Here is a 27,377-nt window from a genome sequence, read left to right on the forward strand (position 1 = left end):
TTACTTTTGTTCTGGATAATATTGTTACATTTTCTGCCTTGTTTTTATTTATGTACATTTATAAAATAAAAGGGAAGATTGAAGGAACAGACACAATATAGACACAACAGAAATCGAGTTAGTGATTATTCATCCCTGACTCACAGCGGAACATGGAAATTTTCAGCGTTGACCTTAATTCAACACGTGGCGGGATCAGTCAGGCCTCAGAGGTCAAACGCTCGTGATCGCCGCGGGTGTGTTTGATTAGCTCACGTCTGTTGTCATCTGCCATTTCGAAATAAAGAAAGATAAGAAACCCTGGCTGGCGGCTGGCATCGCCGCTAACGCGCTGGGCTGGATTGTTCAGACGGATGCACCTGAGGCAGCAACAGTCAACGGCGTGCTAAAGTCAACAGGGGGGTTATTGTCTCGTGACAGACGTGCACATCATTTAGTGTTTATAAAACAAGACAGAGACGCGAACGTGAAGCGTCAAACAGACAACCCAGTAACTGACTGAAATCTACAACTGACCCAAGGTTTTATAGATGAATGACTTGTTTCACCTCTAAAAAAAAATCTATTTAACAGTGGAGACGCAATGTAAAACAACACTGTACGTATCTATGTGAGCTCGGGGGTTAAAGAAAGCAGCTGGGTGATGCTGAGAAATGTCCAGAATGACTCAAGTGCTGTTGTTTTCCATAAATGATGAAAGCATCCAACAAGGGGAAAAGGAAGGAATTTTCTTTCTGAGGTCATTCTGTTGTCAGCCAGAGGTTTCAGGTGAGGTGCAACACGTTGCTCCAGAATTACAACCGTCAGATAAGGTGCACAGGTTTTACGAGACACCTGAAGTAAAACAGAAACTAGAACTAAATCTTCCCTATTAGGTCAGATGGGGAAAAACCTCTCAGTCAAGCGTCTGCCGTGAGAAAACTGATGAAAAGGATGATTAGATTTAAATACTCCTGGTATCTCTGGTTTGGGAACTGCCAGACAGGTTTGATTGTACTTTGAAAGACAAAAGATTTAAGAAAATAAACTCTCGCAAGTGCATTTCAGGCAAAATGTGATTAAATTATGGCCTGTTTGACAGTCAACATGGTAAATATTACCAGTTAGCTCCACTTTTTGGAGCTAACTCTTCCAAATGTTGCATCTTTTCCAGCACGTCGACACATACGCACAAAATAATGCTTTAGGGAGTTTCAGTTTCTTCTAACTTGGGATCTGTTATTACATGTTTGTAGTCATAATGACTGATAGGTACAAATGTTTTGGGGCCGGTCGGGGAAAGAGCTTCTACACGCTAAACAGATTCCAGTAAACGTCCTGGTGGTGTCTTTGGTCTTTCGGTACCAGATATTACAGGTTTATTGGGCCACAGTCATGCTCAGAGTTTACAAAACCCCCACATTTTTACCTGGTCATAATCATTAAATGCTATATTACTAGGCAGTAATGTTAATTGGACTCTAAAGGCAAAACCTGCCTGTGAATGATCCTGCATTCCTGTCCACAGACGGTCTCACCCCATTCTGTGAAACAGTGGGAAGAAAAGGAAATGCCGATTACTTTGCCAAAAGAAACACTATCGTGAAAGACAAACAGCCCATTTGTTTCTTTTCTGCTGCATGGATTCCTGAATGAGTGGTTTATAATCATAGCGGGATTTCCTTCCACAGGTGATTACTCATATTTCTTTTTTGTTCCAGTCTGTTTAGTACAAGGCAATATCGCAAACATGGAGTTTTTAATAGTTTATATACAATTTGGACCACTAATATTGTTTTAATTTATTCATTTTAATCAGTTTAAGTCTGGTGTCATCGCCTCCCAGTGGGTCAGACTGGGCCTGTGCTCGAGAAGTGGCTCCTCGCTGTTTATCCACACTTGGTGGGGGAGACAGAACGGTGCTAAAGTCACACCTCAGGCCACTAAAACGGAGTCTGGATACGAGGCCTCTAACATCAGGTGTCCGAAAAAGAATCCAATGTGCCAAAGTTCTCACACGAGCCCACCATAAAGGAACCTTAATTGGACCGGGGCCCTCCTTTGAAGGCCTGGTCACTCAAAGTCAGACCTGATTTGGTGGTAAATTTAGACAGACGCGATGTGGAAAATGTGAGCCATCAATCAAGGATTGAATCACTGATTCGTTATCTTGTTCTGGTGTATTCTTTAAACTCTTCTGCATTAGCTGCCAGATGTCATCTCACAGTAGGTATGGAGATAAGGGCTCTGCAGCAGCCGAGGACAGGGTTCAAGCACAGGAATGCTGGGAGGAATGGCACCCCCGCCCTCCTGGATTTGCTGCAATAGCACTTTCATTAGCATCTCCATAGCTGCGCAACCGAGCATGCACATTTAAATATGAACAAACATTAGAAGGACTTTAAAACTCATGTGAGACTTGGAACGCCACCATAGTGGCAGCAGCAGACACACAGCTCTTATAGAGTTCAGATTATCATCATAATTTCTCCGCTGGCTTGAATTCAGTAATCTAATAAATCTTTATAGGCATATACAGACATTTAGGTTAAACAATGACTGATTTAAATTAGATGTCTTGCTAATGTTATCTCTCACAACACAGCTAAACGAATCATGGAAGCTAATACTAAAGTTCCCAATATTTAATATTTAGCCTTAAAGCAAAAACAGACATGTATTCTTCCCCCAATGTATGCGGTAAAACCAACAGATTTTGTCTCATTCTAGATTTTATGTCTGAAAATGTCAGTTTGACTCCAGTAATAAAGATGTACATTAGCATATTGACACATCACAGCGCTGCCTATAGCCCAGTTTTGTCCTTTGACTGTGCTGTTAAATGGATGAGGCTGCAGATTTGTACAGTTTCAGGCTGCAGTGTGTTAGTTTGTCCTGGGTTTTTTGAGAGGGCAGCCACAGGTGGGAATGCCATGTGACTGAGGTTAAGAAGGGTAAAGTGAGAGTGTTCAGCTGTCTGCTTGGATCACTGTGAAAGGGGAGCACGCTGGAGAAGAACCAAGCTGCAGCCAGTGTGCAGAGACGACAACAAAACGTTGGCGGCAGCGACATGAAACGTGCTGCGAATCATGCTCGATCCAGATGTAAAAACTGTTGTTTCCCACACAATTATCACAACTCAATATCACTTTATTATTTTTTTAACAGTGTATTGCTCCTCTTCACAAGAGTGCAAAGTTCTGTTGTTTATTTCATAAATAACAAACATGTCATAAATAAATACACATCATCACCTATATCACAAACAAAATTAAAAAGAAAAAATAGTCACACTGAAATTGCACAGATTTAAGTCAAGCCGCCTTATTTACAGTTCCTTCAACGGACTGAAGGCCACAATTCGGGAACAGTGTCGCTCGGGCCATCACAGCCTCGATCCTTCTGCTGGAACAAGAACGGTAAACAAGCTGGGATAAATAGAAACGCGTTAACAAAATCCTTCAAAAAATAAAAGGAAAGAAAAGACAACTTCTCAGAAGTTCAGAACAATATCACTGCACCATACATGAACCTTGCTGAAGATTTACAGTAGTAGAATATACAGCCGAGTCCCAGGGAAACCTGCCCTGACTGAGGGGGATCCAAGAGGAAATACAACTGTCGCATCGAATTCTACACTCAACTCTGATGTTAATTAGCTTCAACGGTCTCGTGCCCAGCGGCAATAGCCTTCATCCTGCTGTTTAACCAAACAGATCTTCTAGAAAGATGCAAATGAGGCCTTTTGCAAGGACGTAGCAGACATGAGGTACAAGTTTCGTGTGATGCCATGCTTGTGGCAGTGAAGAAATGCAAAATAAAGGCTGCATATGAAATTCCATATTCATTCTGACACAAGAAGAAACGCCCAACACAGACAAACTAAACACGCTCTACATCACTTCTATCTATAGTACACACACCACACATCTGAATAAATATATTAAAACACTCTTCTATAGACATTGGTCTTACGTCTCCGTCTCTACACATCTTTACAAGTGAATAGATTAGATTTGATATATTTTACATACACTTTATAAATACTTGTAGTTCAGATAATTATTCTCATTTTTCATATAAAAAGAGGTCCAACTGTGTTCAGTTCTGAGGGCCTTTTAGGGCCATGCTTGCTTCATGAACGGGAAAGTGCCGATCGCTGCCTGTCACTGCCACCTACCGGGTAACGGTGGAATCACAACATTTTATCCCGTTGGGAGTCAGTGTGTAAACATGCATTTTAAACCCAGTCAGAGGCTACATTTTTTTTAAATGAAATATGTTTTTCTTTACAGCTTTGCTAACACAAACAAAAAGAAACCAAAAATATTGCTGCCATGTTTCTCTCTGCAACAGGGAGCGGTAATGTTCATATTCTTGAGGGGCCGCTGTCTGTCAGTCTAAAATGGAGCTTCACAGTGACATTTCAGACTGTAACATATAGCAGAGGCAAGATTTAATGGCAAACCTAGATAACTTTGACTCAGTTATAGTCTCAAAAATATCAATGTTGCACGTTCGGGTTGTCGCTGGGGAACTCCTTCATGTTTGTTAGTTAAACTACTGTATGGTAAGTCTTTACCAAGTGAGCCATTAAATTTCAACCAAACCCCTCCCTTCATTTACCTGCACGTCCCCTCCTCCCCATCTCAAACAGAGCAGTTGCGTCTTTTCCCAGAGCCAGTCTGGGCTGTAGCAGCAGAGGCTGAGTTCAGCCAAGCGGTGACCTCGTGTCAAAGGCTGGTGGAGGAGACCGAGAGTGTGGGCGAGGACGGCGGCGGGAAGTTTAGGAGCTCCAGTATGGCTACGCCCACGCTGCTGCGGCGCGTGAACATGCAGGAGGCTGCGACCCACTTGTTACTGCGTGGATTGTACTTCTCAATGGAGTTCAGACTCGAGCTGCCGTCGTTACCTCCCACTGCGTACAGCCAGCCGTCCATAGCAACAAGGTCATGGGTGCTCCTGGGAGACAGTCAGACACACCTGAATCCGTATTGTTTCGTGTCCATACTTTTAGAATGCAGTAAATCATAATTCACATGTCGTTTTTCATCCATCCATCCATCTTAGCAACTCTGGGAGTGTCTATCTATTCCAGCAGTCGCTGGGTGAGATGCAGTAATACATTCCAGACAGGTCACCAGTCCATCACAACACAGAAGGACTGGAATTGAGCCTAAAACCTTTCTGCTATGAGTGATGGCAGGATATTGTCAGCAAGAAAATGTGACCTCCTGGTTCACCTCCAGTCAGTCTGTAACAGATCGGACTCAGAGTTTTTGCTACACTGACGATAACCTTTCCTGATGATTATAAAACTGAGGAAGAACCTCTTATTTAGGGCAATAACAAGAATATACGGCAAAGACACTTTAGTTCACCAGGAGGGTGATTTCAGAGACAGATGTTCCGCAACATTTTCACACCATCAGACTGTAACAGAATAGTGTTGAATATAGTGAGGTGTTTTAAGCTTCTTTTCTAAATGGGGAGGCGGCAGCCGGACCAGAGGAGCAGGCAGGACGCGCAGCCAATCAACGCTCGGGGCTTCACGGGGCTGCGCAGCCAACTGTTGTCAGGTTTCCCAGCTCCCACAGAGCACTGACTCACATACATCCTGTGTTTGTGTGCATGAGTGTGTGGCTCCTGAAGCCTATCCTTGTGTCAACATTCTGCTGTGCTTGTGTCTAAGCCAAGATTCATGTTAGAAGTGGAAAAATAGGCCGTGCGATGTTTAATCCGTAGGACGTTTCAGTGGAGGAAACATCCAAAGAGCCCAAATCTCCTCTCGCCTTAGCGATTTTACAAAAAATAAAATAATCACAGGAGGGGAGAACCTTTGACAGCACAGACAAGGTTCGGCTTTGTTTTTCTGCTTTACAATGTAAATCATCTTAGGACGGCACAACCCTACTTTAGTGTGAGGTTGTGTTTCCCAAATACAGAACAAGATGATGTCTAAAACAGCATTAGAGTATTTGGGATTTAGGATGACCCACATTTGAAGGCCTCAAAAAGGAGTTTCAGGACTGAAGAGAATTAAATTTGGCCGTGCACTAACCTGCGTATGTTCATGGGGGCCACCCCCTCCCAGGTGTTGGTTTTGGGGTTGAACCGCTCCACAGAGTTGAGGCAGCTGGTGCCGTCATTGCCTCCAGCAACATAGAGCATCCCTTCCAGCACGGCCACCCCGGCGCTGCTGCGTCGGCTCAGCATGTTGGCAATGGCCGTCCAAGCGTTGTTCTGTTTATCAGAGCAAAGTTAGTCGCACCTTTATCCAAACTCATCCGGATGATGAGAGCTCTCACGGCGTCAAAATTACCAGGGGATCGTATTTCTCCACGGTGGCCAGATGCGAGGAGCTGTCGTAACCTCCCACAGCATACAAGCTGCCCTCTGGGAGGAATTGTATGCAACAAAACACCGATAATTATCTTTAAAAGGCAAAGGGCCAAAGTAAAATGTCATCTTAATGTCCATTATTGTTTCAGGTTCGTACCCAGAGTAGCTACTCGCACATATCTCCTGCGAGTGCTCATGGCAGCGATGGAGGCCCATGTACTGGTCAAAGGGTCATATCGCTCTGCACTTAAGGGAGGAAACATAAACAGGTATTAGCCTGCTTTCTTTGACACCCTCTGACAGAAACAACACTTATGAGACCAAATGTTTGCCGAGTATTAGTGACTTCTGCCCCAGCACAGAGCTTAGCATCTAATCAGAAACTGTCTTTCTGAGCGTACCTGTTGAGGCACGAGGCCCCATCATAGCCTCCAGCAGCATAGAGCAGGCCGTGGAGGACCGCCACACCTAAACAACTCCGCCGTGTTCCCATAGAAACCTCAGGCTGCCAGGTGTTTGTAATCGGGTCATATGACTCAATGGTGGCAAGGTCTGATGTGCCGTCATACCTGAGGAAGACAAAGACGGTTAGACAGCTACTCTGTACTCTAGGAGGTGGGAGGATTCACTGGTTTGACTCAATACTTACCCTCCGACAGCATACAGTCTGTTCCCAATGGCTGCCACGCCAACTCGTGCCCGCCGAGTGGACATGGACGCCACCATGTGCCAGCGATCTGTCCTGGTGTCGTACGCCTCGCAGTCCCCATGGATAGCAAACAGGCTGCCACCACCTGCAAAACACGCCCAGGGTGGTGGGCAGTTAATAACTAGCCAATAATGCTACTTTAGATCACATATTGCTTTAAAAGATTCAATTTAAAAAAAGATGAATGATACAGGAAAAAATGATTTGGAAGAATGTTGAACACTTAACAATTCAAATAAGAAGTGTTGCACGTGTACCCGATTGGGTACCTTCAAGTACACACTGACCAACAGCAAACAGCACCGGGCTGGCCCCCTCACAGCGGCGCGGGCGAGTCCTGATGTTGTAAAGGTTTATCCTCTGCTCGGGCATCAGGTGATACTTGAGAGCCTCGATCAGCAGATCCTTGCACTCGGTGTGGTGACGCACCAGCAGCTCCGTGTCCACGTTGCTAATCAGGAAGTCTCGCCTCAGCAGCGGCAGTCGCACGCACTTCATTAGCTAAGGGAGGGAGCGAGAGAGTCCAACGGAGGTGCCTGACAGTCGAGACAAAGCAAGAGGAGAGGCATCTTACCCAGGGCACATGCTGCCTGCGTCCATCGATATCATGTTTCACCCAGCTCAGCCCGGCTCGGTACACCTCCTCCTCAGACGGGACGTTGAGAGTGTCGCTGGAGAACAGATCCAGGACCTGGAGCAACAAAAACAGATGTGGTGGATAACGAAGCTTCCAAACTCCACATCCAAGCTCCCTGCCAAAACACACCATCAACCAGGAAGTATTTTGAAAAATCTAAATAACAGAATTCAATGAAAAGAATACGTCGGTGATTTACCTCACAGAACAAAGCCCGTTTAGGGCCCAGATTTGCGGCGCTGTCACCGACTGAACCCGATGAGTGTTTTTTAATTTTTTTATTTTTATAAGTGCTGCAGTCTGGCTGCGCTCCCAGATCAACCCAACGCTGCTGGGGCCGAGCGGGGCCTGAGCTGCCAGCTGCCATCACGCTGGCGGGATCAGGGCGAGGAACAGCCTCGGCTAATCTAGTCACTGCGGCTGTTGCCCCACCCTGCAGGATCGTCTCCAGGTGCACAAAATTACACCCTGGTAGCCCCAAACACTTTGTGCATGTTTGTGAAAGACTAAAGACCGATTACTGAAAGTGAATTTTAGATTTCTAATAATATTCACACAGATACATCCATTAGTCTGTCCATCTAGTTTACTGAGCATATGACGCGTATGCGGGATATTTCTCTGCCTCGGTCTGATCTGGAGCAGATTAATGACAGACACAGAGCAGCTCCAGACAGAATGCCTCGCTGAGCAAAAGGAAAGAATAGGAACAAAGAAAAGAATGCGCTCTATTTTTAACCCCCATTTTGCCAGCTTAAGTGCAAGAAGCTGCTTTAATAGACTGCCCACACCACTCCTGCAGGCTGAGTCACAGGGCTTCCGCTTCCAGAGGCAAAGGCTGAGGCTCTTTTCTGTGATGAGGCTGGTCTCATTTCTGCTTTGGGAAATGTTCCTCGGGGAGCAAAGGGCATAATGGGAAATAAGTACCGATTTTAAGTACTTCTTTAATCTCTTGTCCCCTGGCAAAGCCCTAAAATCAGAACTCCAGTCTAGCTACAGAAATACCAACCCGACCCCTCCTGCACCTGAGGGGAAGAACGGCTCACTCGTTGGTGCGTTTCTGACAGTCAGAACGAGCTCCGCTAGCAGCACCTTTCCTGCTGCACCTGCAGCAAATACTCAATTATGTGTCATCCAAATATGACCGCATTTATCCTTTACAAAAATTCACATTGTTACAATATTCCCCCCTAAATCCTACATTAATAGACCAATTCAAACAGATCCAGCTTGCTCTATCAACAGTGCAGCTCTCAAAATGTTACAAGCGTGCCGCTAATTACCACTTCCTGAACCGCAGCGCTGCCACTGATGCAGTCAGTGGATTAATTATTGACATTTCAGACAATCTGGAAGGCCAGAGGAAGAATGGGAGGACGCTGGCTCGACAAATGCATCCGTCCTTTCTCAGGCAGGCGTCAAAGGGCTGAAGTGGGATGCCACCAGTCCAGAGCTCCGCAATTGGTTTAATTTACATGTGTTTGTTCTGCGGGGGAGAGGCGCTGACACGGTAGCAACACGCAAGCAGGAAAACAAAAATAGCACAAAGAAACTTCCCTGCGAGTGAAGAGTTAATGTCTACTTTAATATAAAATAGTGGACTGAGGAATGGTGCAGTACTGATATGAGTAAACAAGGTCTCACCCTGTGTTTTTATTCTCCGCATCCAAGCATCCAAACAAGGACCACAAACCTACCCATAAAACTTGGTCGGAGACTCAGCAGGAGAGAAGCGTCAACACACCCACCTGTTTCAGTGGAAGCAGCATGAACTCTTCCGTCTTGGACACCTCCACAAAGTGTTGCAGTAGATACTTGTGCGCCGATTTGAGCAGGTCGCTGCAGGAGTGCGTGTCGGCGAACGCTCGGATGCCAAGACAGTTAGAGGGGTCCAGCTGGCTGAGCAGGAACTTGCAGCAGGCATCCCGCACCCCGTTGAGCTGCAGCAGACTGGCAGCTGGGAGCAATGTCTGGAAGGAGGGCAGATTTGGGATGAAAGGCACCCTATGTGTATTTTACCTTGATGGCCAGTCTTAAAAGCCGATATTTTCTAACCTACCTGAACATTACCCTCCCCGACCATAATCTCCGCGGTGTAAGCATACTGGACCAGCTGCTCCAAAGCCTGAGGGTCGATGTCATGGAGGGTCACATGGGTCTGCCGACTCTCTGACATTTCATCTGCAGTCACCGGAAAGACCAAAACCTTAGTTTCAGAACCAATGAAACACAATTGTGCAGCAGCCAAAACCATCGGTACACGGATAATAATGACACAAGACTTCCACAGAGTTTAAGCACCTGGACCTCAGACAGGACAAGAGGAGGGAGGAATAAACTGAAAATGTTGCGTGATAAACTCAATGGAAAAAGAGGACGCTAGCAGAGCAATTCACAAACCCAACGTACTTGTAAACATAGCGTGGAAGTAGGGGCTACAGGAGGCCAGCACGACTTTGTGGGCCTTGATTTCTTTGTTGGAGACATGGAGCACGATGTCACACAGCAGGCCCCGCTGTCGCATTCTGTTCATGGACACGAAGGAGTCGTGGTAGTGCCTCTTGGAATTGTGCGAGATGCTGTGACCATCCCGGTTCAGCAGCTGCATGCCGCCTTCCATCATGGCGCCTGATTGAGTGGACCACCCTCCTGGCAACTGCACAAGGCACGAAACAATGCATTTTCATCTCATTCACACCAACGTTGTTACCTGAATTACGGTGGCATTTGTCATTTCCTCCTGCGAGGCCTAATATTCGCAGAGATGCAGATGTTGTGACAGATGTCCTGAGGGATTATTTCACCAGGTGTTGCTGTCAAAGACAGCTCCTGAAAGCTGACCAGCACTGCAGAAATCCCAGTTTAAATACAGTACAGCAGGTCTACTGACCTCACTGAGTGATGCCCTGTCAGGACTGTTTAAATCAGGCAAAAGAACAGAGAGAAGGTTTAGTTTATTCATTGGCTCGAATGAACGCTATCACAGATATTTTGTCTTTTGGGTTTCGGTGCTTTGTCTAATAGCAATTGATTGACAACTGGCATAAATTTAGTTGCACTACAATGAGCTGTTAACACCCCCCACTTGCACACAGCTCACCCCAGCTGCAGCCTCGACCAGGCAGTGTGGGAGGAGAGAAGGATGTAGCCTGAGCTAGCCTTTTCCTTTGTACCCTCAGCCCTGCTCTCAGATGGATAACGCACATCAGAGTGTTGCATAACCAGTCGTCATGCAGCATCCGAGAAGTTGAAATCTGATGAATATTTAGCATCCAGTGAACTGCTGGATGAGGTAAAGGAACAGCATTGCAGGCACCAGACAAACCTCGGGAAATGCAGTGATCTTCAGTATGCAAAGTGGGTTCTATAAAGCCCTCGATATGTATAAAAAGGTACACTTCAAACATTCACAACTGGTGGATAAATATTCATTCGTTACCTAACAATGTTGTGGGGGAGCCTGAGCCAATCGTTTGGCCTCTACCAAGGTGGGATACATACTAGGCTGACATATAGACAGACAATAATCCACACCTACAGGTTCTCTCCATCAATCAATGACTGTAACTTTCAACTCTTCTGAACCGTCCAGACTCCACACAGCCCTGACCAAACCCTGGGCCACCTTTCCTGCGAGGCTTCATGAAGTGCTACGGTGAAGTATGAACAGAACTACATGTATGCGCGTGTAATATTTCTTGTTATAGAGGTCCAAGAAACACAACCGTAAATGCTAGTCCCTCTCAGGTCCAATTGATGGCGAGGAGATTCAATGAATATGCTGCCATCGATAATCTGCATCATCCCACCAAGAATCTCCACATGTCGGGACAGCTGCAAAGCCACTTGCCTTGGGTACCATTTGCCAGAAACACAATAAGCGACCCAAACCAATCTGCTCTAATGCCTCCAGGTATAGCATGAGGCAGGGATGGGTTGAACACACAAGCAGTAGATGCAGAAAACACAAGTGACAAATCTAACAGGGCACCTATTCATCTCACAATTTCATTCCCTCTCTTGTTATAAGACTTGGCTGGCAGAGATATTTGGGGGATGGACACACAGCGTAACGTGATCTCTGGTCGACAGATGGCCAATTCTATAGATTCAAATGCGTTTAGGGGAAACCCCAACCCCCAGTCCATTTATTTTGAGTATCTACGACTATGAGCCCTACCGACAGCATTATAAAGAATGAAGGTGTCATTACCGGTGGAAAAGTCGCTGTTATCCCTGAACAGAGTGCCTTCCTCGGTATAAACTCGTTTGCATCAACAGCTGTTGCAGTCAGACTGGTTTGGAATTTGCACCAATATGAAGATTTCTGTGCATATTCTGCATCAAGAGTACGACATATGAAGAAAGCCTCTGTTTTTTGCTTTACAATTGACGTCAATGTTTAAAAAAAAAGCAGGAAACCGGACATCGGCTTGTTAAGGTGGATCTGAGAAAATCTGATGTAAGAGTAATAGTTTCGCACATGCTAATACAATATAGTGCAACTTAACGGGGAGCACACAAACAAAAGATTAAATGAATTTCTTATTTCAGAACAGACGTCACGTTTTTGCAGGAAATATTCATTTATACGCCGCGCAATTTACTCCACCTTAAATATTTGACGGAGCCCGGAAGAGCGTTCGAAATATGTATTTTAACATGAAGAAAAGGCGGAGTGTTATTTAAAAGCGTCGTGATGGATCACAACTTGAACCACTCCCTGGCCCGGGCAGCCCGGTACATGAATCGAACAAATAGGTCGCAAATACTGGGGTGAATTGATTTTGCCTTTAAAATATTTCTTTCAGCAACATTATCAATTTAATGCCATCGCGATATCATCGTAAACACATCAAAATCTATTCATTGTACATATTTTGGCATATAAAGATTACAGTACTCACCAACAGCCGTCGTCGATGAGGATGTGACAGCAGTGAAGACGTTTTATTTCTAAGCTTGCCCAGGTTTTTAGTTGTTTTAACGAGCACCTAAAAACAAGGGGAGAAATGGGAGGATGAGAGAAACACGACGGCTACGACAGTGACACATGTCACGAGGCAGTCGTTGATTCAATTTGGACGTCGCATGTGGCATCAAAAACACAGAATGGTCGGGCATTGTTATTTTAATTTTGAGGTTGTTGCGCTCGCCGTCGCCGTTCGAGGTTAAATGAGCATCGATAACGAATAAGTTTAACAAACGCATAAGTATTAGATATAGCTGTACTGTCGCGTCATAATATATTTAAAAAGTTTTTTTTCTTAAAGCCAATACCTTGCCAGTTAATTCCGTTTAGTGACCATGAAACATGAAACCAATTTTCCCCGTTCTCTCTGTTTTACAAAAAATTGAAAAGACCGGCGTCATACCCGTTCGAAAAATACTATGTTTATGACCTGCAACTATTAGTACTTCTCCAAGTTGTTTGTTCCTAAAATGTCGTGGTAAAGTGATGCAGACGGGAAATAAAAAGGAGAAGGAAATTTGGTTATGGGGTTAAAGGTGAAACTATGGGATTTAACTTTTGCAATCTATGTAAAAAATACAAAAAAAAAACTGTCAGGTGAAAAGCATGCCATTCATCAGTCATTACAAAACATTTAATATCCAAAGCATGCCGTATTGATTTTATACATTACTTCTCCCAAACAATAGGTGGCAGTATGCATCCGCTGACTCAATGTTACAGCCAGCTGTTGCACCAAAGAAGAAGATGCACCGAGGGATTGTGGGTATTGAGTTCAGTCACGTTTTGGGTCCAGCATGGTAGGAAAACAGAAAAGGTATGTGACTCTTTTTTTAAAAAACCTTGTCTTGAATGGCGTATATTTGTAACGGCCAAATCACGTCTTTCGTGGTCTCGGTACACCTGGCCAGCATTGGGAGCCTATGTTGTTTACAGTAACTACTTTAGTTTAGGAAGTTATCTTAGCATCAATGCTAGTAATGCCAACGAGGAATTGGTGACCGATCTTAAAACAGCGTGTATTATCTCGTGTATTTCGTAAAACCCTTTTACTCATTATTCGGACAATCTTGTATTTATATAATCGAGTAATGTAACTGACCACGTAAACTTGCGAATACACATTGGTGAGGTTCAGCCGTTTTGTAAGTTATTGTAACTGTGTTCTAGGAAATTGGAAGACCTCAGTGTGGATGAATTCCTGCTGTCAGGCGACGTTGACTCGGCAGATGAAGATGAAGATGATTCAGAGGGAGAGGTTAGCATTCAGAATGGACTCAAAACCAGCAAGAAGAAAAAGCTGAAGCCTGTGGCCTCTAAACCGTGAGTTTTTGCCGAGTTATCCTTTACCTCTTCACGGGGTGACTGTGAAGAGATGGAAATGCAATGATATCAGCGCTCTCAAGGACAGACTGGATTTACTGTGTTCTTCCAGGGATGGCAAGAAAAAGGGCAAGGCCTCTGAACACAAGGAACAGCTCTCCAGGTTAAAGAGCAAGGACCCAGAGTTCTTCAAGTTTTTGCAACAGAATGACAAATCACTACTCAACTTCAATGATGAAGATAGCTCTGAAGATGAAGAGGATGCGAAGTACCATAAGTTGCCATCTGCACTGGAGGTAAATTGGCTTCTCGTGCAGCAGTAATGCACATCTGTAATGTACAGATGGACGATAAAATGTTTATGTTTGGCAATTAGGAGGCTAGTGATGACGATGAAGAGGACGATGAGGATCAGCCTACTTCAAAGAAATCTAAGAAGGGAGCAGACATCATCAAAGTCACAGACAAAATGGTTGAGGACTGGAAAGCAGCCATGAAGAAGGAACCCACACTTCGTGTCTTCAGAGACGTCACCCAAGCTTTTAAGGCTGCCGTGGCTACAACCAAGGGTGAAGGAGGCGGTCAGTGTAAATACAAAGTTGCTGACAGTTCAGGTAGGATATCATGTGTGATGTCATTTGCACTGAAAATAAAAATAAAATTCTGTTTTGTTCACTTTAACAATATGCTTAAATCCATGTCCTCTTGTTGGTCTGCAGTGTTCAATTCTCTGGTCCTGCTGTGTATCAGAGAGATTGATGGGGCCCTGCAGAAAATACTCAACATTAAGACGGATAAAGACCAGAAAAAGTATAGAACAATCATATGGATATTACACCTGTTTACTTGCTTCCTGTTCATTGGTTTATTTTATTCTCCGTTTCCTTTGGTTTTAGATTGGTGCTTCCTTCATCAAGTCCAAGGTGGCAGAAGAATCAGATTGACATTAAAATGTATCTCAGTGGAGTTGTTCAGGTTTGGATTGTTATTTTGATATTCTTTTAAAAGAAACATAATGCCGTCAGTCATCACATCTTTTCTCCTTTTATAGATTTAACATTTAAAATACCCACTTGTTGACCTGATTTTCCGTCTCCTCCTCTGTAGTTGTTATCCTGCCTCACTGAGGCAACAGTCGTCAGTGCCGTTCTGCGCCACGCCAACCAGCTTGTACCACATTTTCTCTGCCTCCCCAAACAATGCCGACTCCTGGTTAAGGTAAAATCAAAAACCAGATCTTGGTGGTGTAGTGTGTGTGTGTTTTTTTGTTTAATATTTGTTCTTAATCTCTGAAATGTTCTGATATTTGTGTGTAGCAACTGTTGAAGCAGTGGAGCACAGGGGAGGAGACGAGTCGTGTTCTTGCCTTTTTGGCCCTCAACAAGATCTGCAGACACAAGCAAGACGCGTATCTAAGCCCTATTCTGAAGGTGAGATAAATGCACAGTTCAGCAGTGCACGGGAAGGCCCAGGCATGCACTTGTCTCGTATCTAATGTGCTCCTCTTTCAATTTGCAGCAAATGTACATTTCCTATGTGCAAAACTGCAAATTTACATCACCCAACGCGCTGCCCATGATCAACTTTATGCAGCGAACTCTGACAGAGATGTACGCTCTGGACACACAAGCTACATACATGCAAGGTTTCATCTATATTCGACAAATGGCCATCCACCTCAGGAATGCTATGACCATGAAGAAAAAGGTGGGTTCTCTTGTGTGGCTGCTTTGGAAAACCTTAAAGGGAGAAACAATGGTATGGTCTCTTTAATGAGTTGTCTTGTTTGAATGTTTCTCTGTCATTTTTTAAAAAGAAAAAAGAAGGTTTGTGTTCTGATATTGTGATGTGCATTGGTAGATAAAAGTATTTTCTCAGATGCACAAAACAAAAGCCAAATGCTTTGAGATCTGGAACATTTTGACATGATTTTGTGTAAGTTTTCCTACAATTAACATACAAGAACCTGTGCAGGAATAAGCAAAGGAGGTGTTGAAAAAGCTTAACAAACACTAAATGGAAGAGACGCAAATGGAGAGTCTAGAATTTTATTATGGCAGTCATTTAAATAGAAAATGGTGAGGTGGTGAGGAAATTGGGGTGTTTAGGTAGCAGCCAGTTGTCATTATGGACACCAGATGATCAAAAGTCTCATCTGATCAGGATGTGTACAATTCACGCAGGTACACACATCAACTCAGTAATGCCACAGAATGCAATGTAGTTGACTAATAAATATAACAGCAAAATCTGATATTTGCTCAATTGCTTATGATGTTGCTATGACTGTTTTGTAATATCACATCTATTCTGGCAATATTGCAATTGTGCTATTGTGTTTTCTACAGGAAACGTATCAGGCGGTGTATAACTGGCAGTTTATCCACTGTCTGTTCCTCTGGTGTCGAGTCCTCAGCACGTTGCATCCCAGTGACGTCCTACAGCCTCTCATCTATCCCCTCTGCCAGGTCATCCATGGCACAATCAAGTAAGTTTGTGTTTTTAGAGTCTCAATTTTTTTCTGTTGAAGGATGTAAAATTAAGACAAGAAATTAACATTTATAAAAATTAATCACCCAAATAGATAAATATTATGATAAAGATGGTCTGCAAAGTTAACAGCTGTATGTATCAACTCTGAATAAAGCTTAAATATCTTATTTAGAAAGTAATTTTCTGATCACACAGCAACACCTTTGACTTAATGTCCATTTACAGTCATCATAATCATGTTGTCATTGACCAAACATTGAACAATTGATCCTATGTATTAGCTCTTTGAATACCAATAAACAGTTTTCATCATTTTAAATTTAAACATTCAACATATTAGTTGTGGCAAGGCAACAATGTCACTGCGTTTCCATATTTGAACAGCAGGTGGAGACATTGACCGTTGTTTTAATGTTCTCTGAACAGACTGGTTCCCACATCAAGATACTACCCTCTGAGGATGCACTGTTGCAGAGCCCTCACCCTGCTCTCCAGCAGCACCAACACATTCGTACCTGTTGTGCCGTTCCTCCTGGAGGTAAGCGTGGTAGTCCACCTGTCCCCAGCTCCACTGGATCAGAGGAGTCCGTGGAATAGAACGATAAAGACAATAATAATAACAACTAGAAAGCACTCAGAGAGCGCAGACCTCCGCCAAGCGCAACAATTCCTGGCATATTGTGATTTCCACCATAAATATTAGTCCCACATATACTTTGACTACATATTTAGATTCCTTGACCATAAAAACATACCGTTAGCCACTGGAATCATAACAATATATGTCTTAGTTCAATAGTTATTCACGAAAAAAAATTCACGCTTTGAAACAATTTTACTTTGTCCGGCGCGAGGCACTCCTTCACGAACTCTCCTTCGGCGTGAGGTTTCAGCTTCGTGGCTATTAATTCACTCACCACAAAACTTGCACGCGTAATATTCTCTCTGTCGGTACATGGTCGTGTGAAAGCTGCTTGTTGAGCCTCCAAACTCCGACGAAGAGCGTTAATTTTATCCAAACTCATCTGTCCTTTCAACTCGTCGAGTTTAGCGTGTTTCGCTAAGCATTTTTCGTCCCTGTCAATCAGTCCAATCCACTACGTACATCACATGCTGTGTTCACTGACCCTGACCTTGACTCGGACATAACATAACCGTCTGTTTTATCTCAGAAAACGGGAAAATATTTCCTCTTGTTACGAAAGAAATTTCAGGATACGAAAGGCAAAAATACGCTACCGCTGCTACTCGCAGCTCGCGGAGTTTAGCGAACGGTCCCACTGTATAAGTGCACATATAAAATATAAAAATCTTATTGCGTTGCGGGCCGGTAGAAATGGTCTCGTAGGCCGTATACGGCCCGGAGGCCGGGGGTTCCCCACCCCTGGTTTACAGGATGCAGAATAAACAACGGGCAGATGGTTATCTTTGTCACAAGTGGAAACAATGAAAAGGTTGATGTGATGAAATGTTCCATCTGTGGAAAAAAACACCAGTACCTGGTGTGAACCACAATTTGGTCTCAACTCCAGGAGCTTAAATGATTGTGTGTAATTCTGATAAAAGCAGTTTTGTTAACAGAACCCTCAAGTAATGAACTGACATTTCCCTTATGTCATGTGTGACGCAGGTGATTAGCCATCGTGTGTGTAAATGCATCCTGTGTGCATTTTAAAAACTGCTGGCGACACTAACTCTCGGCCTGCTGGGAGTGGTCAGCACCTACCTGTTTTTGACTGTTCGACCAGAGTGATAAAGGCACGGTTGTGGTTTACACTCTGGTCCTGGCACGCTGTGCAGACCACATCCTTTTTGCCTGTGGCCCACTCCCCGCCTTCTTTTTCCACCCTACACACACTTTCTGAGCCCCTTCCTCAAAACCCCAAGAGCAAAGGCGTGCTTAGTTGTGACGCACCATATTTCCTGTTATTTTTTTTTTGTTTTTTTTTTCTGCTTTACCGTTCTCCTTGTTAAAGCACTGTTAACGGCGGGCTGAGATGCACTGCTACTGTTTTAATTAGAGAAGCAGAAGCAGCCCCTTCCTCTTGTGAGCCTGCGCCTGTGTGTGTTCTCGCTTCTCCCGGTGGGGTGTATGATTTGGAGCTTCCTGCTCTAGCAGCTGTGTGTTTGTGTGTGTGTATGTGTGTGCCTGCACCGGGGTAGGTCCATGCCTTGCCACTTCCCTCTGGCTCCCCCGCAGACCGCCACCACATCCTATGTTTGTACAGACTGCACCGGCCAGGAGCGTTGCTTTGCTTCGCATGCTGAGCACATTAACGACTACACACAAATGCACAGAAATATACGAAGATGCAGAGAGTCAGAAATAGCTCGATACACAAATACATGGCAGAAATGTACTTGCATGCTGTGGGCAGATGTGAAAGCTACAGCCTGTAGAAAGATAGCCCGCACTTTGACGAGAATGTATTTTCTCATATTTAAGATAGACATTTGTCACCTCTGAAGTCACAGTATGAAAGATTAGCTATGTAAACTGCTTAATATCATCAGCATTACATGATGTAACAACAGTGTGTTCTGAAATCCTTTTCATTTTGACCCATTTGATCTATCATAATTATATAATTCGCAATTTTAAACTATTCCGACTCTTCCAGTTTTTCTTCAAATTCACTGTTATTTGTTTTGCTTGCCTTCATAGATCTTCCAACAAGTTGAGTTCAACAAGAAACCAGGGCGAATGAGCAAGAAGCCCATCAACTTTGCAGTTATCCTGAAGCTTAGCAAGGTCAACCTACTGGAGAAAGCCTACAAAGTAAGTACTAACCACTGTCACCCCCTCGCAGGCACTAATTAGGAATCCTCTGACAGTCCGCGCACTGAGAAGCCGTAGCAGCTAATCAGATGGGCGGTTCATGTTAATGTTACGTTCATGCCACTCCCCGATGCTGCGTTAGCTTGCATGTGTGCATGAGGGGATTGAGGGCAGTGCTGATAGCCCCCTGTCAGAGCTCTAAAACTGGCCCTGAGTCACCACGCTCAGCGCTGCGCCAAGAGGATTGCAGCGCTGCCCCCTGGGATTATCCCCCACGCTCGGCTCACTAGGGCTGGTGTCGTTGCTGTCACCTGGGCAGCCGTCACGATCCCCTGCCTTACACACACATACACATTTGCATCCTTGACTTAGATAAAGATTGACAAATATTAAATTCTATCCTTTTAAAGGGAAACTTTTTGAGCTGGTGGTGTGAATGTTGTGACAGACGGCACCAGAGCGTTTCAAATGTAGTTTGGCATTCTAAAATGGGTAAGCTATCCGCTGCCAACTACCTGCCTCCACCCCCCGAGTACTTTCAGGAAAGGAATTTCTTTGTTTGGGGGTTTTTTGGTTGTTTTTTGTGTTCATTTTTTAAGCCATACTTGTATTGCAAAGTTGATGATCAAAAAATGGAATATTTGTCATTGTGCCCTTTCAGGACGGGTTGATTGACCAGCTGTATGACCTGATCCTGGAGTACTTCCACACCCAGTCCCATTCCATCGGCTTCCCAGAACTCGCCCTTCCCACCATCATTCAGGTAAAACAACGCACCTCGACACTAACTTTAGTTTACAGCTCGTCTGAAACAATGGTTTAATCTATGGTGTAGATTCCTAAACATAGGCTTATATATGGCTTGATCAGGTGATCATTTACAACTATTGTCCTGTTAATCATACGGCCTAATTGTCTTGCAGTTAAAAACATTCTTGAAGGAATGCAAAGTCGCCAATTACTGCAAGCCTATGCGGCAGCTGCTGGACAAGGTGCAGGAGAACAGCAGCTTCATCACAGGACGGAGGCAGAAGGCCTCCTTCGGCGTGGCCGATGCCGCTGCTGTGGTGAGTCTCAAGACCGACATTCCTGTCAAACTCACAGGAACCATTTAGTAGATGGCAGATTCTGAAACCAACAGCAAATTTAAATTGTATAGATTTGTTCAGCATGAGTTTTCACCTCTCTATATGTTTTTCCCCTCCCCAATTACACGAAACCAAATGTTTGCAGTTGAAAAAACACGTATTTGGGTGCCTTTTGAAAAGCTTTAGTCCAATTTCTTTTCCTAGCATGAATGTAAAAGTAGCTTTCACATAATTGTCATTTCTCTCTTGCTTTCTTTCTTTCTGTCTTTCTTGTTCTCTGTCTCTTTGTCTTTCCCTCTCTGTGTCTCTGTTTCCCTCTGTATATCTGCAAGTCATTAAATAGTGCTTTTTAGTTATTGATGTTGACATGTGTGGTGCCAGAGCCCTTCTGAACACGGTGGTAAAGTTTTCCGTTGACTGTTGTCTTGCCTCCGACGCTCATGTTGGCGTGCATACTCGGCCCATATCAAGGTACTTTAGCTCCTCCTGCCTCTGAGTCCACTTCTAACACTAATTAATATACAGTTGCTTCAATATTACATGACCGATGTCTCGCTAAGGAGACGGCTCTCTGCAGCGCCGTGGCACCAGTAGGGCTGGAGGTCACCACGTGCCAAGGAGAGCAGACAGCCTGGCTGCTGCTAATGCTGCAGCAGAAAGGCCATGGCCCACCTCTGGCCATCAGCCGCCTGCTGCCACATCACCCAATCTGAAAGCTAGTCTAATTAATGGTGCCCCGCCACTGTCCAGGTCACAATCGGATGTTTCTTGACTCTGAAGGTGGGGTTTTATCCTGTCTCATTGCCTCTCTGTGTCTACATGTCATCTGTCTTAATAGCCGCACAGCAGATTGTGGTAAATGTGTTAAGCCATCGGACGCGGGAGGCTCCTGTCTGGTCGCTCTATTGGATTTGTTGGTCAAATAATGCGATTTTCCCTAATCGATACCATCCGCGCAGACCTTTAGGGGCCGGCGAGGATTTGCCCGTCGCCAGTTTAAGACGTTTTCAGTCCATCTTCTTCTGACGCCTGTTTGTCTTTTCTTTCATGGGGTGTTTAGAATTTTGAATAATACAGCTGTTGTTGAAGAATGAAAACATGAATGACAGGAATAAAACATGAATTAGCTTCTTTTTATCACACTATTCCCAGTTGCTGTCAAACAGATTCTAATCAACACATCTTCTGTCAGGTGGCTTGGGAGAAGCAGACCCAGCAGGAGGGAACTCCCCTCAGCAGGTACTACAGCCAGTGGAAGAAGATGAGGGAGAAGGAGATCCAGCTGGAGATCTCTGGAAAAGAGAGGGTAACTGTCCCACGGCATTCATCTTTTTCTCCACCCGTGAGGTGCATCCTGCCAGCATGATGTCCTGACATTAACGATTTTAATGGTGTTGCTAAAGATGGAAGATTTGGACCTCCCTGAGATCAAACGAAAGAAGGTTCAGGAGAAGAAGGCAGAGGACAAGAAGGAGTTTAAAGACCTGTTCCAATCCGACAGTGATTCTGAAGATGATGATGGACTCAGAATTAAAGGTAAACCGACTGTTTGCATGTGATGAAATAGAGTTTAGTTCGAGGGAGAGGGTCCCGCTCCGCCTTGTCCTCTAGGGGGCTCTGTTTGTCTCAGGCTGGACTTGCATGGGGGGAAAACAATAATAAAAGGTGATGAGCCTGAGGTTCCTGCCTTTAATTCTGTTATTCAGGTTTCTTTGCTATGGTTTTTAAAAACTATTATTTCTGATGTGATGCTCCTGCATCACTTTCTGTTTGACTTTAATGTTTTCTTTTTGACAATATATATGGTAGAGTGATGTAGGTGTGCATTAATCAAACGGTTCCTGTGGCATTTCCACAGGAAACCAAAACATTCGGGGAACTTTAGGAGGTAAAGGCATGCTGGGAAACATTAATTATGAGATTAAATTATTTGAAAATGTATATGATGACATCAGGAATTCCAGGGACCATTGAGATGACTTTCACACCTGCATACTTTATGCTGTGTATGTGGGCAACATGAACCCCCAGACAGATGAGCCAACAGTCAAACCCGGGTCCAGGCCAGTGCTGCTCTGTCCCCAGCCTTCACCTGGACCAGTGCGGCTGTATCATGATGTGCATTAGATCATGGATCAGCAGCTCCAGCCCAGAGTTGTTGAAACACGACTGGGAAAGCGAATTCCCAAATCAGACAGGAAAATCTGTTCTCATCCGTCTGCTTCTGACCCCACTGAGAAGCGTCTCCAGAGCATCTTGTCCTTACCGGGTCATCCGCAGGTCGCAGGCAGCTGCAGTCCCATTTTCTTAGTAGAAGGAAGAAGAAGTAGGCGGCAGGACTTTTTTTTTTTTTTTTCCTGGTGCATCTGGTCTTCATTGTGCAGCGCGCACCACAAACGGATGAGGAACTGCCGGCAAGTAGCTGGACTCCGCCTCTTTGTCTCCGTCCATCCCTCTCTCTCTTTGATTTGTCTGTCCTCCTCCCTTCCCACCTCTTCGCGTGCGCACACACATAAACCCAAACCCCCCGACAGGAAGTACGGGCTTGGATCCCAGCGGGGGTTCCTAATTCAAACCAGTCCGGTGGAACAGCCAGAGGTGGCCGCTCCCACTCCTCTTCCCCTCGTTCTTTCATTCCAGCTCCCCCCCGCTCTTTCTTTCCGCCTCTGTCGATTTCAGTCGTCTGCCCCCGCATGTCCTGGCAACACGTGCGCACACGGACACACCTCGGCTGCACACTAGTGCATATCCACCCACCAGTTTCAAGAGATTTCGGGCAGCTCACCAGAGTTTTTTGTGATGTTCTGCAGACCCGGAAAGCGCGTGTGCGTGTGTGTGTGAGCGTGCATGTGTTGAGTAGGAGATTTCAAGGTGACTCGGGGGGGCAGAACACCAAGTTCATCACTATGGTCTGTGCTATCCGTGCGTTTATACACAACAAACAGTAGGCGCAAGTGTGTGTCGCCCTCCTCGAGATGTGTGTTTGCAGTGTAGCCGGGGATTCACCGTGTTTCATTTCTATTTCCTCACACGCCCCATCCTCTCGTCACAACTCTGCTTCAAAGCCTGTGGCCCCCAGTTTTCCTTTTGGCTACACACACACACACACACACACACAGAGTCAGGTTCACGGTGTACGCTGCAGCGTGGTTGCAGACTAAACGTCCAACTTCTGACACACAGCCTTTTCATCATGGAAGCGGGGGAACCTGCCTGTTAACTCCATTTGCTATATTTAGACCACGAGCATAAGATGTCTGAGATTGCCGGTAGTAAACCGTCATGGGTGTTTGCTGCAGCAGCCGTGTCTGTAATCCACTCTGAGTTCCATCTCTGGGGGGAATAGGCTGCTTCTGATGCCTGGCCCACATAGGTGTCTCCGCAGACGTCAGCGACGCACCAGCGCAAACACGGGAGCGTCTGAAGACGGCGATGCCAGTCGGATATTCATGTATTCTGATGAGCTTCTTTTACCTCTGCAGGTAAAAAAGGCAAACTTGGTTCTGATGATGACGATGATGAGCTTGAAGATCTGTCTGACCTGAGTGGGAGTGACGAGATGGAGGAAGCAAACACAGGTTAGCACAATTAATTCATATTAAAGAAATCAACTCTATTAACAATCAGTGAAACGTAATCACACAGTATTAGTGCTGTGTTTCATTTTACAGGTTGAATTTAACATTTTCCCGTAGGTCTGCTTTGCTGTACCTTATTCAAGATCATCTGTAATTTTATACATATTTTTTTTCCTGGTATAACGTGACACAGGCTTTTATTTTGGACTAATTAATCATCCTTGAATGTGGAAATGCTCCAAATGATAAGAGGCTTCAAATGATGTTGCTGCTAAGGAACATTAAACGTCCTAGTGTGTAAAGCTAACTTTAGCAAGCCCGCTAAGTGCTGTTACTGGGTCTGAATGGTATGAAGAACAGACATTTGCGCCGCCTAATCGCCTTGCTGCACCGCACAAGTCCTGATTTTATTGCAGTTTATGTGATTCCTTTAGAGAGATACTGGTCAGTCCACATCGTATTACTGTAGTTACCGATTTAACCGGCTGATTTAACCACTTTCGTCTTGTTATGAATGTGTAAAACCCATTGTGGACATTGTAGTTTTTAAGTCAAAGTGGTTCTTCTTCATTTCAGATGAGGATGAGGAAGGAAGTAAATCTGCCTCCAAGACTCCTTGTCCGCTGTCCTCTACTGATCTGATAAAGTTGGCAGAAGGAGGCGAGGATCTGGTGGAGGACCTCGAGCTGTCTGACGATGATGACTGAGACTCGGAGACGTTCAACCATCTGTACTTCAGAAATGCTTATGACTTAGCCTGTACAGTATAAAGTGTTTATGTAACTTTTTAAAATGGTGAAAACAGACCGGTTTTATTGGATTTATTTTAAATATTAGCATGTTGAGCGTGCAGCCCGGTAGATACCTACAGGCTCTGCGACAACAGGCTATTTTAGAGAGAGCAGCTAGCTTAACTAAGCCGGGCCGGGCCGGGCCAGAAGCGGAGTACAGAGAGGCGGGTGTTTAGCCCTGAGGCAGCAGCACTGTGCCAGCCTGGCAGGGGGCTGTCTGATGCGTTGCCAAGACTTTCTGCCCAGGTGTTGGAGCCACAACACACACAAGATCTGTTTCTGTGCCAGCTCCCCCACCCCCGCCCAGACCAGCTCCTTTTTGGGCTGCGCCCCTACCCAAGCTAGAGGTGATAATGACCATTTATTGCATACGTTCGCTGGCAAAAAGTCCAGGTCACATGATTAGTTTTGGTACGAACCGCAGAGCCACAGTGGCGCCCGAGGACAGGCTCCGGAGTCATCAAGTCACTTTGGGCGAGCGCAGGCGGCGGTAGTGCAGAGGCCCAGCCTAGAGCGAGGGAAGTCTCAGCAGAGTTTGCAGAATGTGCTGTTTTAGTGCAAACTCTTTGAAGGGGGAAGGTAGAAGCGAGGAGGGGCTGCTTCTGGTCGTGTGTTTGTATGTGTGAGGGGATGAGGAGGGTCAGGTTTATCCCCACAGGCAAAGAAGGCTTTGGCCTGCGGCTGAACCTCACACCCTGACAGCTGGTGTTGACCTGAACCGTGGCCCCCGCGGGTCACCTCCCTTTCACACACACACACACACACACACATCAACACACCATATAGTACTTCCAGCACATTTCTACTCAAAACCACAAACACCTGAAGAGGAAGAGAAACCCGGTTATCCGACACAGGCGCCAAAACAGGGGACAGAGAGAAAAGGGCTTTTCTTAAGGGTTTATTTCACCTGTGCGGTGAATAGAAAAATAGGATGAAGACAAAACTTTTTGAAGGGAAATCTAGAGACCATTTTTAATTAATTACGTTTTGTTTTTAAAAAAAAAAATCCGTGACAAATTCAAAACATTTGCATTAAGAGCTTTGTGCCTTTCTTTTCCCTGTAACCAAGAGAAAACAAAGTATCTTTGGAATCCATTTTAAGGGCTAATTATAATACATATAATCTGATTTATCTACTACGTCAAAATTCCTATAAATATTTTTCCTCATATTTATATGCTGAAGTCGCATTTGAGATTGGAGTGTCTCTTTCATATTACACTTCTTAAAAAAAGTGGCAGAACCAAAAATAAATTGAACAAAAGTACCACAAAATTTCAGCAAGTCACATTTTTCAGTAAAGAAATCCTTAGTCGTGCAACTACATTTATGAAAAAGTCAAAGTACCACATAAGTAACCTTCAGGATATTTTCATCTTAAGCGTGATTCTGTACAATTTTGCATGTTTTTCTTCCTGCCTCCCACAGTAGTCGACACGGGCGGCGCCTCGTCTCATCGAGGCGTCGCCAAATATTTGCACGCATCACCAATGACGTCAAACACCGGCCGTCGAGTGAGGCACTAGCCTAGCATTAACCTGCTGGATCAAGTCTCTGAGCTCATTAATGCAAAAGAAAAAAGGGTCCAATTCCACACATCCGGTCATCTTTGGTATCGGGACAGTGGAATGCATAGTTGCAGTGATAAAAGGGAGCTGCTCAGCGTGTGATGCAACTTCAGCCTTTACAGAGACGGCTCCATGCTGCTGTTGGCCTCGGGGAAACAGGCGAGGAGGGAGGGAGAGGTTTTCTTTTTAATTCCTGGGTACTGCAGAGCTTGTGGTGAGAGCGGAGACAGAGACGAGGGACAGAAAGTGAATGAGCGGGGCTTCCTCCAGCCCAGGAAGGAAGGAAGAGAGTTTCCGCTAGCGTCTGACTGTCTGACTTGCAAGAATGTCGCGTTTGTGGCAGAGCTTTACTCCCATTTTCTTGGCAGTCTGTCTGACCAGCTGTCTCCCTCTTCCTCCCTCTGCTCCCTCGTTGCGTCGCGTGTCTGCCTTCAACCCACTTTGGTTGGATTCTGTTCAGCGGCAGAACTTGATTGGTTTGTCAGACGCGGTCTAAACCGTCCCTTAAATGACAATTCCTCGTAAATCTTACTACAAAAGTCAAAAGATGGCGATTGATTCCTGACAGTCCCTCTGTTTGAACCCCTTCACCCCCCCCGGGGCAGGTCTGTCCACCTCCCCCATGTCCGTACGCTGTCCTACGAAGGTGTTTTGGCCTCGTATCTCCCTCCCACCACCGAGCCGTTCTCCTGCTTTGGGGAGGAGGACGCCGGCCTGGGGCCGCTGTACGGCGAAGAGCTGCTGCTGGTAGAGATGAGTCTGTTCTGGAGGGACAGGGAGAGAGGCAGGGGCGCGTCGGACGCCCCCGTCAGGGAGTCCCTGTCCCGTTCTGCCGTTCGCAGCACAGCCGAAGGAGCGAAGGGGAACGCCAGCGGAAATCCAGTCATGTAGAAAAGCCGGCCCACACGTCGCGCCACCTGGGGGGTAAAGAGAGGTCAGTGTTTGCTGCCAGGGATGAGCTCAGAAACCAGAACTGCACACGGAGAGAGAAGAGAGGCTGCAGTGTGAGGGGCTGGCTACTTGTTGGAATTCAGCTACGGATCGACTCGGTGCAAACACGCCATCTCAAACACACACCTGTTCACACACAAACGCTCAGGCGGGTCTGTGGTGTG

The 27,377-nt window shown here is 45.2% G+C and overlaps 3 protein-coding genes across 8 annotated transcripts in view; 1 reads left to right on the top strand and 2 right to left on the bottom strand.

Annotated features, from left to right (window-relative positions):
• Nucleotides 1-3,108: 3,108 nt before the first annotated feature.
• On the bottom strand, nt 3,109-13,076 carry klhl17 (kelch-like family member 17). 5 transcript variants are annotated; one of them, XM_057042236.1, is made up of 13 exons: nt 12,948-13,076; nt 12,575-12,661; nt 10,077-10,323; nt 9,727-9,848; nt 9,416-9,637; nt 7,605-7,721; nt 7,300-7,531; nt 6,971-7,115; nt 6,723-6,890; nt 6,479-6,567; nt 6,302-6,375; nt 6,041-6,222; nt 3,109-4,941 (listed from the first exon to the last, which is right to left on the bottom strand). In XM_057042236.1, the coding sequence occupies exons 3-13, from the start codon at nt 10,288-10,290 to the stop codon at nt 4,713-4,715; spliced, it is 1,794 nt and encodes a 597-aa protein (XP_056898216.1). In that variant the 5' UTR covers nt 10,291-10,323; nt 12,575-12,661; nt 12,948-13,076; the 3' UTR covers nt 3,109-4,712. The 5 variants fall into 5 exon arrangements, with proteins under 5 accessions (XP_056898216.1, XP_056898217.1, XP_056898214.1 ...); XM_057042237.1 differs by lacking the exon at nt 12,948-13,076 and having other exon boundaries at nt 7,318-7,531; nt 12,575-12,772; XM_057042234.1 differs by lacking the exon at nt 12,948-13,076 and having other exon boundaries at nt 12,575-12,772.
• Nucleotides 12,425-24,706, top strand: noc2l (NOC2-like nucleolar associated transcriptional repressor). Of its 2 annotated transcripts, none has more exons than XM_057042231.1 (19): nt 12,425-12,443; nt 13,329-13,456; nt 13,810-13,962; nt 14,075-14,258; nt 14,339-14,576; nt 14,682-14,772; nt 14,859-14,937; nt 15,070-15,180; nt 15,279-15,392; nt 15,481-15,669; nt 16,311-16,450; nt 16,882-16,993; nt 19,121-19,234; nt 19,896-19,997; nt 20,158-20,301; nt 21,515-21,628; nt 21,726-21,858; nt 23,805-23,900; nt 24,477-24,706. In XM_057042231.1, exons 2-19 carry the CDS (start codon nt 13,437-13,439, stop codon nt 24,605-24,607), a joined length of 2,265 nt encoding a protein of 754 aa, XP_056898211.1. In that variant the 5' UTR covers nt 12,425-12,443; nt 13,329-13,436; the 3' UTR covers nt 24,608-24,706. The 2 variants fall into 2 exon arrangements, with proteins under 2 accessions (XP_056898211.1, XP_056898210.1); XM_057042230.1 differs by lacking the exon at nt 12,425-12,443 and adding an exon at nt 12,591-12,782.
• An 870-nt stretch (nt 24,707-25,576) lies between these two features.
• samd11 (sterile alpha motif domain containing 11) overlaps nt 25,577-27,377 on the bottom strand; it is a 40,693-nt gene continuing 38,892 nt past the window's right edge. The window contains 1 exon segment of the mRNA XM_057042229.1: nt 25,577-27,179. Coding sequence (XP_056898209.1) covers nt 26,901-27,179 — 279 coding nt within the window. The 3' untranslated portion in view covers nt 25,577-26,900.

This window comes from Takifugu flavidus, chromosome 8, assembly GCF_003711565.1.
Source record: "Takifugu flavidus isolate HTHZ2018 chromosome 8, ASM371156v2, whole genome shotgun sequence".
Lineage (NCBI taxonomy): Eukaryota > Metazoa > Chordata > Actinopteri > Tetraodontiformes > Tetraodontidae > Takifugu > Takifugu flavidus.

Coding starts and splice junctions, on each gene's coding strand:
- noc2l (XM_057042231.1), top strand. CDS start 13,437: ATGGTAGGAAAACAGAAAAG. Junction 14,938..15,069: donor ATCTCAGTGGAGTTGTTCAG/GTTTGGATTGTT, acceptor CCTCCTCTGTAG/TTGTTATCCTGCCTCACTGA. Junction 16,451..16,881: donor GTCATCCATGGCACAATCAA/GTAAGTTTGTGT, acceptor TTCTCTGAACAG/ACTGGTTCCCACATCAAGAT.
- klhl17 (XM_057042236.1), bottom strand. CDS start 10,290: ATGATGGAAGGCGGCATGCAGCTGCTGAACCGGGATGGTCACAGCATC. Junction 9,638..9,726: donor TCGGGGAGGGTAATGTTCAG/GTAGGTTAGAAA, acceptor CCCTCCTTCCAG/ACATTGCTCCCAGCTGCCAG. Junction 6,568..6,722: donor GGGGCCTCGTGCCTCAACAG/GTACGCTCAGAA, acceptor TCCTCCCTTAAG/TGCAGAGCGATATGACCCTT.